The 15548-nt window shown below is 34.3% G+C and overlaps 1 protein-coding gene across 1 annotated transcript in view; it reads right to left on the reverse strand.

Moving 5' to 3' along the window:
* Positions 1-2812: 2812 nt before the first annotated feature.
* The window catches only part of LOC132144293 (deoxynucleoside triphosphate triphosphohydrolase SAMHD1-like), a 41742-nt gene continuing 29006 nt past the window's right edge, over positions 2813-15548 (reverse strand). Inside the window, exons 10-18 of the mRNA XM_059555072.1 lie at positions 13730-13821; positions 13505-13608; positions 13190-13329; positions 9048-9119; positions 7947-8009; positions 7381-7503; positions 6962-7130; positions 6675-6772; positions 2813-2977 (exon numbers count right to left, since the gene is read on the reverse strand). Coding sequence (XP_059411055.1) covers positions 2813-2977; positions 6675-6772; positions 6962-7130; positions 7381-7503; positions 7947-8009; positions 9048-9119; positions 13190-13329; positions 13505-13608; positions 13730-13821 — 1026 coding nt within the window. The remainder of the gene's footprint in view (positions 2978-6674; positions 6773-6961; positions 7131-7380; positions 7504-7946; positions 8010-9047; positions 9120-13189; positions 13330-13504; positions 13609-13729; positions 13822-15548) is intronic.

Genomic DNA, 15548 nt, shown 5'->3' on the forward strand with positions numbered 1-15548 from the left:
AAGAAGTGGAAATGTTACAGGTGTTTAAGATGTTCAAACAGAAACAGATTGTGTGAACCATGTCTGTGCCATACAGTGCCTTTTTTGTGTGAAGTTTTGATTTGCACATGATCTGGGGTGTTCTGCTACTTGTGTGTGTGGATGTGTGAATTGTGTGTAGTGTTCTAACAAAATGAGCCTTGATTTAACAAAAAAATTAAATAAGCAATCATAAAAAACTGTAAGTAACAGAACTGAAAGAGCTTCCCTGACATCATTTAAAAAAGAAAAGGCAGAAGTACAAAATATCTGTTTTATCTTTCCACTTTTAAAAAGCATCTATTAGAGTAAATCATCCTGCAACATTTCAGCTTGTATCTCCTGAAAATGTTTTAACGTGTTAGCATATTGCACATAGTGGAAGACAGTTTTTGCATGTTCATTTTAGCAGAGACAAAGCCATATAGGGATTTTAGACTATTGTCTTCTTCTATGTTTTAAATTACTAGAGAATATAAATATAGCTGTCACAGTTCCTTTCTGTGGCCTAACCCTTCATCTTAATGAGCCTAATGGATGTTTATAAAAGTTCACATTGCTGTTGCAAATGAAATATAACACAGATAGCAATAAATAAATATTTGTTACCAGGTAAAATGTTAATTATTACTAACTCAAACCCATTTTTGTAAACTTCTCTACCTAACCGTCGATCATGAGCATCCGCCATGTTTGCAGTTTTTCTAACACGTTTTATTTGTGTTTGTAGTGCTGGACCGGAAGTGGAATGGATTGTGGGAAATTTTAGCCATTAGAGTTTTCACAGATCTACACTTCAAAAATCAACCTGAAATAGTTGACCATCCGGGGACTTTTGGCATACTCTTTTCAACATACTATGCTTTGGGACACACTTATTCGAATCTTACACAGAGGTGGGTAATCCAGGGGCCAAAGAGTATGGAAGCATATGGGTAGCAATATTCAATTTGGAATGTAATATGCAAAATGACAATGCAATATGTAAAATGACAATGCATTTCTGTATTTGCATTTACATTTTCCATATAGCATATATATAGCAATAGCATTTGAATGATTATTTTGCCACAGTTTTTGCTTGAACATGTTATACATATCTAATCATTTATGTAATATATTTTCATTTTAATTTTGCAACTTATAAAGCGTTAAAATTAGTATTCATTTTACATATTAAAACTAATGTGTGAAATGGCAAATGAAAATTATGTAGTTTAATTTTCATTTAGCACCATACGATGCACACATGTATTGGAAAATGTAAATGTAAATACAGAAATGCATTGCCATTTTACATATTGCATTGTCATTTTGCATATTACATTCCAAATTGAATATTGCTACCCATATGCTTCCATAAAAGAGTAAAAGTCCGGCCATATTTTTGTTCCACCCATGAACTCAAGTCTTGAGATTTGACTCAAGACTAGTTTGTGACTTGAAATTAATGACTTTTCTTCCTCCTCTGGTGAAATCAGCTGCTGACTTTATGGGTGGACCAAAATATGGCAGGACTTTTACTCTTTGGCCCCTGGATTACCCACCGCTGATCTTACATACTGCTTAGGATGGATAGTATGAACTTTGAGACGCAGGGTCAGTTACCATGGACATTCATTAATAATCACACCTGTCTATAATTTGTTCATCACCATGGACTCTTTAAGTTCCTTTTTGTTCACTGCTGAGTGGTTTAGTAATGTTTGTTCTTAGTGTGCTGGTAATGTTTGTTGGTACTATGCTGTCTCATATATTTTGACTTTATTTAAAGAGGTCCTATTATGCTTTTTAACTTTTACAACTTTAGTTAGTATGTAATGTTGCTGAGCAAAAAAAAAAAAAAGAATTCTGCAAAGTTACAAAGCTCAAAGTACACTTCAAAAGGAGATATTTTATTGAACAGAAATCACTTTTCAAATAATGCAATGAACAACTCGTTTGGACTACAATGCATATTTTAGATGAACCAATCACAGCACACACTGGCCCAGCTAACCAATCACAGCACACAATGGCCCAGCTAACCAATCACAACACACACTGGCCAAGCTAACTCTGACATTATAAGGCCATGAGAAACTCCTGCTGGACTGAAATGAAATTAGTTATGTTAGTGAGTTCTGACAAGGGGCAGAATAATCCCCAAACTGGCTCGAGGCAATATGCAGACTACCCTCTACCTCTAGATAAAAAAAAGAATAATAATTTTTGAGTAGCTGAGAATGCTTTGTTTTCTTTTGTTTCTTGATTAAGAGGAGATCAAATGTCATGTATGTAATATCGTTATTCACCATTGTGCCTGCGAGTGGCACTGCCACTTGTAATTGTGAGTGGTGTTCCTTAAAAGAATAAATGCAGAAGAATAACAGTATACCTGAATTTTGGTTGTGTTATTTGAACGTGGTTTAACCCAAGAGTTTTATATATGTTTTGTCAGTTAAAAACAACATTTTGTGTAACATATTGTTTGTGCAAATGTAACTAGTGTATCAGTAGCTCTACTCATCTAATTAGAGCTATTATATTTATAAAGAATTTATTAACTTTTTTTAATAATAGAAATTGACTAATAAATTCTGAAGTAATGTTCATTATTAGTTAATGTTAACTAATGTAGTTAATAAAAACCTTACTGGAAAGAATAGGAAGCACTGTGTGTGTGTGTGTGTGTGTGTGTGTGTGTGTGTGTGTGTGTGAGTGTGTGTGTGTGTGTGTGTGTGTGTGTGTGTGTGTGTGTGTGTGTGTGTGTGTGTGTGTGTGTGCACAAGAAAAATCAAACTAAAAACAAGCCTTACCCAACTGAGTGTTCGAAGCGAGTGTGAGTGGCTCCAGGATACACCAGATATGTTCCTCCCAGCTGTTTGATGTGTCTGAGTCTCTGAAACTGAGGAGTGTCAATGATCTTCACCAGCAGGGGGTGCAGCTTAATCTGACCATGAATGGGGTCATTGAAGATCTACAAGACAGAAAATGGCAAATATCAGTGCAGTTCATTCTTCAGTGTCATGTCATGAATCTTATTAAATGTCTAGAATGTAACTGCAAATGATGTCACTGATATTTACATTTTATTTGTATTTATTTAATTATTTATTTATTTATTTTAATCAACATCAAAACAATTATTCTCACTTCTTCCACTAAACAAAAAATCTAAATACCAAAGTTGAAAAGGTTTTGTATTTTCATCTACTTCAAAGGGTTAGAAGGTCTAGCTACAAAACATTTATCTACTGTAAAACATTCATACTGGCTACTGGATTTAATTCAGTTTCTAAAAACATCTGGGAGTACACTTCAAACTCAAAGAAATTAGTTTCACACAGGAGTAGAAATTTTAAATCAAAATTTAAAAAGTGTTAACCACGAGAGATGAGAAAGCTATCAACAAATTTTGAGTTGGACACCCAAAGCATACTCAATATTTCAAGTTAAATGCAATAAACATGCTTTTGTAGTACAAAATCTAAAGGTCTAATAATTACTTAAAACTTGAAGTTTATTAACTTAAAAAAAGTTCTACTAACTAGTTAGTGTTTAAAGTTTGCAGGATTAGTATTATTAGTAGCATATTTTCCGGATTATAAGGCGCACTTTTTTTCATAGTTTGGCTGATCCTGCGACTTATAGTCAGGTGCGACTTATCAAAGTAAATTTGACATGAACCGAGAGAAATGAACTAAGAGAAATGAACCAAGAGAAAACATTACCGTCTCCAGCCGTGAGAAGGGGCTCTATACTGCTCACTGCTCCTGTAGTCTACACTAAGCAGCATAGAGCGCCCTCTCGCGGCTGTAGATGGTAATGTTTTCTCTTGGTTCTTGGTTCTAAATACATGCGACTTATAGTCCAGTGCGACTTATATATGTTTTTTCCCTCATCATGACGTATTTTTGGACTGATGCGACTTATACTCAGGTGCGACTTAAAGTCAGAAAAATACGGTAATTATTTAATGTTATTAGTAATTATTAGTAATCAAAACACTCCAACACAGCCTCCATTCTTCATGAAAGATGGAAAAAAGGTGCACAGGAAACAAAAACTTTGGAATAAATTATAAACGACTCTGCCAAATAATGGGCAAATCACAGAGATGCCAATTCACACGGGACTCATATTATCACAGGACCTCGGTGTTCGGCAAAATATGGTAGTTCATTTGCGGAGGAATTTTTACTTTACAAATTACAGTCATGGAAGATTTGCATGGGATTAAGATCACAGACAACCTCGGAAATTATTACAAATGACTGGAGGTCACCATGTAATACTAGTCATGTGCGAATAGGGCTATAGTTCACAGAACACACAAATGCCACGTGTGCATGGCATACTGTCTGTTTCAAGACTTGATTGCTGGTTGTGTGAAAAAGGGGACTGTATCTTTCTTTTATAAATCTGATAGAAAAAGACTCTTCGGATATATGAAGGATGTAGTACTATTAACATGAGATTATCCAAATCTTTAAGTGTTATGTCCCCTTTATCAGAACAGTATAGTTATGGGCTCTATGCACAAACATTAGTGACATACATATATTAGATATGTATAATAACTGACAGTCACCACTGATAAACTACTACTAAATATTAATTTTATATAATAATAACAGATGTATGCATGTTTAATGTACAACCCTTGTATGCCACTGCAATCATCGTTACTTTAATTACAATAGTCATCTAGCAAAACCCCACCAGCATGACACTGGGTTGAGTTATCCAGCAGAGAACTATAGTTTGCGTATCACATGCTCAGGCAGCAGTCCGGTGTTTTGAGTCGTCGTATTTTGCTCGAGGGTCTTACCTCAGTCGTGGTAATGAAGGTGGAAGAAGCATTGGTTTTTCACTCCCCCCACCTACAATCCCTGCCAAACCTGAGACTCAAACCAATGATCTTCGGGTTACAAGTCTGAGTCTCTAACTAGTAGTGATGGCAAGATGAAGCCTCGTGAAGCATTAAGATTTTCAGCCAAGTGGATCACAAAAAGGTTAATTTCTGGAAACTTAATTTGCTCACATTACCACCTGGTGGCCAACAAGTGTAAAACAATCAGATATATTACAGACAGAAGTGTAAAGTCCATGGGTCAGAAAGTAAAAGTCCTGCCATATTTTTGTTCCACCCATGAACTCAGCAGCTGATTTCACTAGAGGAGGAACCAAGTCATTCCTTTCAAGTCACAAACTAGTCTAGTCAAATCCCAAGTCCTCAAAGAGTTAAAGTCAATGAGATAATTAAGAGACTAATTAAATGATGTTTGTGTATAGTGATGAAACCCTGCCGTTATTGTGCATTACAGAGGATCAGATGATGATGTTTTATTGGTTAAAATGATGCCACCATCATGCAGATCAGTGTTTGCTTCAGTTGGGCTTTTGACCTTTGGCTTTTTGTGTTAGAGATTTTTCTGTAAAAGTATATGTGCTGTTATAAAGCAGTGCAATCAGTGCTGTGCAGAAAAAAACTACTACTAGCTGGTTTTAGATGATGAAGTTATTAGGCATCAGCCTGTTTACTTCCAAAATAATTTTATTTCACTTAACATATGTTCAGTTTTTAAATAGCCTACCTTGTGGAACTACCACATGCAAATAACTGTTGGTTTAATAGTTATAATGAATTAATTTGAAATCTAACGAATGTAAATTTTTGAAAACTTGTCCTAATAAGACGCACAGACATCATGACCCAGCATATGAATCTCAACAATGGTGACAATCAACAAAAAAAAAAAATTCTCCCCAATATTTAAGCATTACAACAATATTTGTTTAATATGACTTTTCAGCAATAGCTGAACATCATTTAACAAACCAAAGAGAGACTTCTCTGCCAAGAAGAAAAAAAGAGCAGTTTAATTTGCTATTTGTGTTAATGTTTACTATGTAACGCAACAGCAAGTGTTTAAAAGGAAATTACTTTGAATTATTATTAAAAGGGTGAAGAGCCCAACTAAAGAAAACACTGACCTCCATGATGGTGGCATCATTTTTACCAATAAATCTTCCGATCCTCTGAAATTCTCAATAACAGCAGGTGTTTATCATTAATGCACAATCATCATTTAATGAGTCACTTAATTATCTCATTACCTTTAACTCTTTGAGGACTTGAAAGAGTTTAACTTGAGACTCGTTTGTGATTTGGAAGGAATGACTCAGCTGCTGAGTTCATGAGTGGAACAAAAATATGGCAGGACTTTTATTTTCTGACCCCTGGACTTTACACCTCTGTCTATAATATATCTGCTTGTTTTACACATGTTGGCCACAAGGTGGTATTGTGAGCAAATTAGGTTTCCATAAATGAACCCTTTTGTGTACCACTTGGCTGAAAATCTTAATGCTACATGAGGCTTCATCTTGCCATCACTATCTCTAACCATTAGGACACCACTGCCCCAGTCATTTCTCACAATTCACAAACACTGTATGAGGCCAAATGTTTAAATGCTTTATAAATGCTCAAACTTTCTGCTCTAAAGTGAAAAATGAAATGACGTGAAAAACATAAATCTTGACTGGAAAATGTAGATGTTATTGCAATACCATCAGCTAAACTTCACTGTTTACAGAATAGACAGAGTTAATTTGTTTCATTTTTCTGAGCCTTTAATAGTTAGCTTAGTTTCATTTTTATTTGTTACCTTGCTTGAAGAGGTTTCCTGATTCTCCTCCTCTTCATCAGCATCCTTATCATCATGTTTGCCTTTGAAAATGTGTTTGTCAGGGCTGTCTGACCATCCTAAGTCAAATCAAGCTATTCATGACTCTTTATCACATTATACCTGCTTTGAAGTATAAATTACTCTGAATAAAAGCATTCGATAACATATGCAAATAAATAAAAAGCAGAAAGTAAAACAATTTACAGCCCAGCTCCATTAATATAGATACACAAATACAGAGATAGCAGCACAATTTCCTAAATTACCTGAATGAGAATAACTGCAATCAATGAATTCGTTTTGGGGATTTTTGCACCACTCATGAAAGTACTTCTGAGCTTTCTGCTGGACCTCCTTCTGATGCTTCTGATCCTCTGGATCATGATAGACCCTCAGAAGAAATTCGTGAAACTTCTCTGGTTTGAGGCTGGACACCTGCAAGGGAAAGAGAAACCAAACACAGCCTGTTAACCATTCTTTCTTAAACCAAGAATCAATCTATCTATCTATCTATCTATCTATCTATCTATCTATCTATCTATCTATCTATCTATCTATCTATCTATCTATCTATCTATCTATCTATCAACTTAATTAAACAGACAATCTAATGCTCGAGAATAATAATCATGAATACTAGTTGTAGTTTATTATGATAATATTGGAGATGAGTCAGATTTCTCACCTGGTACTTCTTCATCTTGAAAGCTGTTTTCAGGTCACTCTTGCTGTAGAAATGAACATTAGCAATAGGCTCTTTGCCCACTTCACCAAAACCCATCTCAAGAACCTGAATGAGAAGCGTTTTCTGACAGGACAGATACAAACTGTAAAAAGATGAGCAGTACAAAACTGACATTTAAAAAATATATATAATAATAACTGTTTAAACATACATAAATTTCAATGTCTGTTGCCTTCTGTTTGTTTTCCAACAGCATATCATCCCAGAGATCCTTCAGTAATTTCTATCACAATGCATGAAAAGCCAAAAAAAAAAAGCCAAAAAAAAAAAAACATTGAGAAGGAAAATGTACACTCTGGTTCAAAAATATGAGGTCAGTAAGATATATTCTTAAATTGATGCTTTTATTAAGCATTCATTAGCATTTAATTGATCAAAAGTGGAAGTAAAAACATTCATAATGTTACAAAAGATTTATGTTTCAAACAATTGCCATTGTTTTGAGCTTTCTATTCATATGTGAATCCTGAACAAATAAAATGTATGTGCTATAAGAAAAAGAGTACCTTATACACTTGAATCTTGAAGGCTTTAACAGGCTGGGCTTTTAAGCTGTCATTTTGTATTTTCTAAAGAAATTAAGGATCAGTCATATGCAAATACCACATTAAATATAAAATGAGTAAAAAAACTAAATATTAATCTGAAAAAAACCTGCCACATTATGCGTGTGAATATCAAATAAAAATACACATCTTAATATAAAACAAAATAGCAATTTACAGCTAAAGTAAATGTCATTTGTTTATTCATGTATGGATAGTAGATAATTGAATAACCAACAATTGCTTAAGAATTCTGTAATTATGAAATTACTTTTTTGAACCATAAATGTCTGAGACAAATGAGAAATTGATTGACTACCTTAATCTTGAAGGCTTCATCAGACTGATCTCCCAAACTGAGCAGCAGTATTTTCTAAATTGTTTAAAAGCAGTCAATCTTATGCAAGCACACTTAATTAAAGTAATATAAATTAATCATAGGATATTTGAGGCTTTTTTACTTCAATAACATTTCTTATAATATATATTCAATAATAATATATCAAGCAATGCAAACGGTGTGGACACGACATAAAAATATAAATTTTAACTAATAATGAATTACACATATAAAAATAAAGTACATTTTCTCATAATCTTTCAGTCTCATTCATTTCTGAGCTAAGAGAGATCAGTACCCGATACACTGCGTTCTTGAAGGCTTCCTCAGGATGGTCTTTCAAGCACTTCAGCATTTTTTTCTAACAAGAATTACAATATCAATCATAAATGAAGTACTATAGAAAATTTTAAAAATTCAAACATATTTGCATGATATTTAATGATCTTTAAATATTATAAAAACACATCATTCAGGGAGCTCCAACTACAAAATTGTAATTAAATGTTAATTTTATGATGCACAAACGAACACTATGTGCTTCAGTTATATGTGTGGTGTGTCATATGCCAATAAACTGACATGAATCTATAAGTCTTCAGTGATCATCACTCCACAGTGTCAGTGACACGCCATTAAAGTGAATGACTTGTAAGGGATCACATATTTACACACATTAATCTGACTTAACTACACAATTCTGTTTAAATTAAATTCCTTACACAAAATATTTTGTCCTCAGGATCCAGACTATGGTTATTGACCTTTTCCTCCCAATGGTTTGTCAGCTTTTCCTTTAAGGAAAAAGAGTTACCCAGTAAGATACGTTATGACATTTATTACAAATACAATTATGCATTGTAATATATATATATATATATATATATATATATATATATATATATATATATATATATATATATATATATATATACATGCTGTACCCTTGGCATTGATTTGTACCTTAAGAGACCAGTTTTGTACCTGTGGTGACAATTTTGTACCTTTATCTAACAGTACAAAAATTCACCCTTCAAAAAGGTACAATCGTTGACTATAATGAGATATGATTTTATATATATTAACACACACACACACACACACACACACACACACACACACACGCTGAATTAAAATCAGAATTTACTAAATCCTTTTCATTTTAAAAACAATGCCTAATTATAACATAGAAATGATCATCTACTGAGTGAGTGTAATTTGCCTGAAAATCCATTTCATCTCCTGGTTTCAGTATAGTCCTTTTTTATCAGCCTTGACACTGCATGCATGAAAGTGACGCTCATATGACAAAAGATTCAAAATTTTTCAACAAAGGATCCACATGGTGTCTATGTTAAAGAGTTACTTGGTTTGCCAAAACAATGGAATAGACTCAGAATGCAGTATATCTCGACATTGGTTACTTCTATGCCTGCTTCTGATATTTTTTGAAGGACCTCCTTGGTTGAAAGCCCTGTAAGATCCAGAGGTGGGTAATCCAGGGGACAAAGAGTAAAAGTCCTGCCATATTTTTGTTCCACCCATGAACTCAGCAGCTGATTTCACCAGAGGAGGAACCAAGTCATTCCTTCCGTCACAAACTAGTCTTGAGTCAAATCCCAAGCCCTCAAAGAGTTAAAGTTAATGAGATAATTGTTTACGAATAATTTCAAATCATTTCATGAGGTATGAAAAGTTATGTTTTGGAAGTATTTTTGTTTATTAAAGTTTAGATGACTGTGATTTTAAATGTACTTAATAATTAATAAATGTAACTTTACTGCTGAAGTATATAATAATGTTACCTAAGATTTGTTTTGTTAATGGTTTAAATTCTTCAGAGGTGTCAAGTCCAGGGGTCAGAAAGTAAACGTCCTGCCATATTTTTGTTCCACCCATGAACTCAGCAGCTGATTTCACCAGAGGAGGAACCAAGTCATTCCTTTCAAGTCACAAACTAGTCTCAAGTCAAATCCCAAGTCCTCAAAGAGTTGAAGTCAATGAGATAATTAAGATACTAATTAAATGATGATTGTGCATTAGTGATGAACACCTGCCATTATTGTGTGTTACAGAGGATCAGATGCTGATGTTTTATTGGTTAAACTGATGCCACCATCATGGAGATCAGTGTTTGCTTCAGTTTGGCTCTTGACCTTTGGCTTCTTGTGTTAGGTATTTCCCTGTTGAAGTACATGTGCTGTTATAAAGCAGTGTGATCAGTGCTGTGCAGAAAACCATTACTAGCTGGTTTTACATGACAAAGTAATTGTGAGGCATCAGTCTGTTTATTTCCAAAAAAAGTTTATTTCATTTAACATATGTTCAGTTTTTTTTAATAACCTACCTTGTGGAACTGCCACATGCAAATAAACCGTTGGTATAATAGTTATAATGAAATAATTTGAAATCTAATGCATGTAACGAATATATATATATATTTTAATCTTGTCCTACTAAGACGCACAGACATCATGACCCAGCATATGAATCTCAACAATGGTGACAATCAACAAAACTCTTCAAGCTGAAGTGCATGCTGGGTAACACCATAGTAAAACTCCCATCAAGGACTGTAGCATGAATAATTTTGTCACCACTGTTGAGGATCATATGATAAGTGCTCATGTCTAAAATCCTGAGCCTGTATAATTTTCCCCCAATATTTAAGAATTGCAATAATATTTGTTTAATAGGACTTTTTTGTAGTTCAGAGCTGTACATCATGTAACAAACCAAAGAGAGACACCCTCATGGTGTTCATTAAATGTTTTAGATAAAAAAAGAGCAATTTAATTTAGCAATTCAGCAATTTGTTAATGTTTACTATGTAACACAACCGCAAGTGCTTAAAAGCAAATTACTTTGTATTATTAAAAGGGTCAAGAGCCCAACTAAATCAAACACTGATCTCCATGATGGTCGCATCATTTTAAACAATAAATCATCCGATCCTCTGTAATTTTCAATAACAGCAGGTGTTTATCACTACTGCACAGTCATCATTTAATTAGTCACTTAATTATCTCACTAACTTTAACTCTTTGGGGACTTGGGATTTAACTTGAGACTCGTTTGTGACTTGAAAGGAATGACTTGGTTCCTCCTCTGGTGAAATCAGCTGCTGAGTTCATGGGTGGAATAAAAATATGGCAGGACTTTTACTTTCTGACCCCTGGACTTGACACCTCTGAAATTCTTTTAGATGCCAGGCATCATTTGCATTCAAAAAGCAGAAGTCTAATTCTATTTTTGCAGAAGACTAGGCGACTATTCTAGTGGCATCGATAATATATTTTAATCATTTAAATATATATTATACTCAAATACATTAATCAGCTGATGAGTCAAGAACTGTCTTTAACCCAGCGGTTCTCAATTGCAGTCCTCGCGCCCCACTGCTCTGCACATTTTGAACGTTTCTCTTAGCGCTTTAGACATTTGTTCTATTCGAACATAAGTGCCCTGCGAAGTGGTCATCACAGGATATTCAGCCATGATTCCAGTTTGAAGTGAACGTAGCTATATGTTCCAATCAAAGTGCATTGAAGTGTGCAAGACGTGAATTTAAATTGTATTGATTTACAGAGGTATATGATGTCACAGTTGTCCATGTTTAAAGACGCTGCACAGCACAAATCAGTGAATGAATGTTTCGATGTGAGGTAAACTTCAACAGATTTCCCCTGCTCAGAGAGTAGGGAGCAATGAACAATTAGAACACAGTTCATGCACGGAGTTCATTTCTAACGAGCTGATTATCTGAATCAGGTGTGTTAACAAAGAGAAACGTGCAAAATATGCAGAGCAGTGGGGCGCGAGGACTGGAATTGAGAACCGCTGCTTTAACCAAACTTTAATGACATTTTACAAGATAGACATATTAACAGAATAACATAATGAGATCCTGTGGCGATATTATCTATAGTTTAAATTAGATACATAAAAACTTCCAGTTTCCATATTAGTATAATGTTATTTTAAGGTTAGTAAAATGTTCCTGCAACATTCTCTCAGTCATTCAAACACCTGCTTTGAACAAGCAAGAAAGAAAGAGAAATATGAACACAAACTACAACTTTCTTCAGAAACAACTCCACAAACAGCATTACCAGCTTCACTTATAGTAATACTAAGCAGAATGATTTTATTTCTGTCATGCATCTACAGAAGGTCTTACTGAGAATTCACAGAGGTTAAGATGTTGATGTCTTATTGAAAATGTTTTTTGAGATCACCATCATAGAGATCAGAGTTTGCTTCAGCTGTGCTCTTGACCCTCAACTTTTGCTACAATACTTTTTTCTGCAGCAGTTGCAGTTGTTTTCAGAAAACATTTCTGAATATATAAAGCAGATCAACAAGTCTGCTTTAATAGCAACCTACTGACTGCACTAAAATGGATTAAGTGAACCAACAGATATAAAAATAAGTAATTTGAAACACTGTCGTGGTTCGTACCCTGCTGTTTAACAGTGTATAAATATTGTCTTTGCTAACTTTTTGTTTAAAACAGGTTTCAGGTTATTTTTAAACTCAGAGACATCAACATTTGGCGTATGAAACACAACAATGGTGACATGTTTCATGCCAGCATACAAAACATGTTCATGGTTCCCAGCATGCATTGCTGCAATTCTGTTTTTCGGGATTGTCACCACTGTTGAGGATTGTACGACAACAATACAAAATACAACACTTTAATGTATTAATGCTACTGTAATCACAGCAACTCTGCTGTATAAACACAGAATTTTGTTTTATTAAATCAACAGTGTGTTTTTTGTATATTACTTGCTGTGAATTCACTGCAATTAGTTGCCAGAGTTTCCTGTAAAAATACAATACATTTTTAACAGTGTACCTTTAATTTGTTTTCATTCAGTCGAGCCTCTCCCACAAACTTTGGCAGCCTTCTGTTGACAACATCCTGCAGAATGCTTCGGGCTTCAGCCAGATCTGGATTTGAGTCTGACTGGTTCAGGATCTGATCAAAGATGTGATCTGTTAAAGGACAGGGGAGATGGCTCATTTAATTTGACCTTTCAGCAAACAAATATCATTATTATGTTTATGGACCCAGCATAATATGATGTCAAAATTGACCAGTAATTTAAAACAAAAGTCTAAATCATTTAAATAATAATTTATCTTGATCTGTACCCATGCTTTTTCTGACCTGTGAGTTTGGTGTACTCTGGCATATCATATATGACATCTGAGATCTTGGATGGTGGACTCGTTATTAGCTCGTTATTAGCTTTTACAAGAGCATCCTTAATCCTAATGTACAAAGAGAAACACACATACACATGTGAAAAGTAGTACAATCTGGGGAAATGTCATAATGCACGCAGAAGATTGAATATAATATAATAAATGTTCTCTTTCACACAAAACCCACTTGACGTCAATGATGTAGCCGATCTTGTGCTGAAGAGCCTGGCGATGAAGAGTGTATCTGGTGTGAAACATGCCATAAATGTTATCTGCCACCTGTGAGAGAAACAGAGAGACAGGGACTAGAACTTTTATATAAAAGTGAACAAATAAAATGTTGATAAGATTTTGAAAAGAATAAAACATTAATGACTAAGATTTATTGTAAAATTTTAAATAATGATTAAATTGATTATGAAAAGGAGAATACAATTGTATTGATGTTTACACATATGAGATGTTAATGTACAATAAAAACAAACTGCACATTTTTGCCTCAAAACTAACTTCCCAATTTAAAATATGAATAATTGTTTTCTACCCTTCTGAAATGGCCAGATTTGAAATGAGGTGAATTGTGATGTCACAATTCCCTTCGACACACCCTTAACATGTGTCACTGTCATGTGGAATCAAGGGAGCTCTGAACAACTCATATCTGCTGGTGAGTTAAAGAAATACATTTTTGGCAAAAAAAAAATAAAAAAATAAAAAAAATAAATTGCTTTTATTTTATACACAGAAAATGATCAATGATCGATCTCTTTATAATGACTGGAGTTCAGTGATTCAAGTCCTCCATTTTTGCCAATCTCATGATATCAGTGACTTAATTTACATCATGTTTTCACTGTGTTAACTATGATTAAATCATTTAATGGGATTGCAGAAATCATGCTGCAGTAAGAAGAGCACTGTGATTATAACGTGGTGTGTTTCCAATAATCAGAATTTGTGATCTGCATTTACCCAAACAAGTGCACACACACACACACACAGCCAGAGGCGTCGTGCCCATTCGAAGTGAGGGGGCACGTGCCCCCTCAGATTTTTGAGCCAAGTGGATTTTAAATGCAGCTTCCAAACGAAAAAATAAAATTTGCAGAATAATATTTTTTATATATTTGATACAATCACAGCGGTGTGATTAGATCGTTCAGTGCACAGCATCAGCTGCTAAATTCAAATCTAAGCCAGAGACAGACACGTTCGTACAATGCTTCATGATAACCAATCAGAAACTATTCTGTTGCGATTATGGATGCAATGGCCAATGAGAGACGTCCAGAAGAGTCATCACTGAAACGTTTTGTTCACTTGCTCGCTGACTGAATTATTTAGCGAATTATCTCATCAGAAACAACAAAAAGTGCAGATGTGCGTACGAATGTAAGTAAGATATTCGTTTCATAATGTAAAGTGCTTCAGTGATTTTAATGGGAGTTTTTGAGAGTGCCTGAACTCTGGCTAGACTGAATGAAAATGTTTTTTGATAATGTAAATGTTCTTTACTCTCTGTAAAATGAAAGTGTTAAAATAAGTATCTTACAATATTGTTATTAAAATTTACATTAAATGCAAATTCAGGTGTATTAAAAATATTTTATGGCATGATATGGCACTTAAGTAAAAAGTCAGGTTTTTATGTGTAGTTAATAGATTACACTACATTTCCATATATTGATCAAATAGCAATCTATAAAGGTGCAAAACGCGTTTACCTACACATATTTGAGAAACAAGATATTTCCTGATATATTAAGCATGTTTGGAATTGTTTTGAATAAAAAGGAAAAAAAAAATAATAAAAAAATAAGCCTATATCAGTTATACAGTGCTTTCGTAGAATGACTTATACCCCGACCTCCCCCCCCCCCCCAAAAAAAATGTGCCCCCTTAAAAATCATGACTGCATGACGCCCCTGCACACAGCAGTGAGTAGTGAACACACACACACACATACCGTGAACATCTGTGGCACTACGGAACAATTCAGGATTCGG

Source organism: Carassius carassius, chromosome 7, assembly GCF_963082965.1.
Source record: "Carassius carassius chromosome 7, fCarCar2.1, whole genome shotgun sequence".
NCBI classification, from domain to species: Eukaryota; Metazoa; Chordata; class Actinopteri; order Cypriniformes; family Cyprinidae; genus Carassius; species Carassius carassius.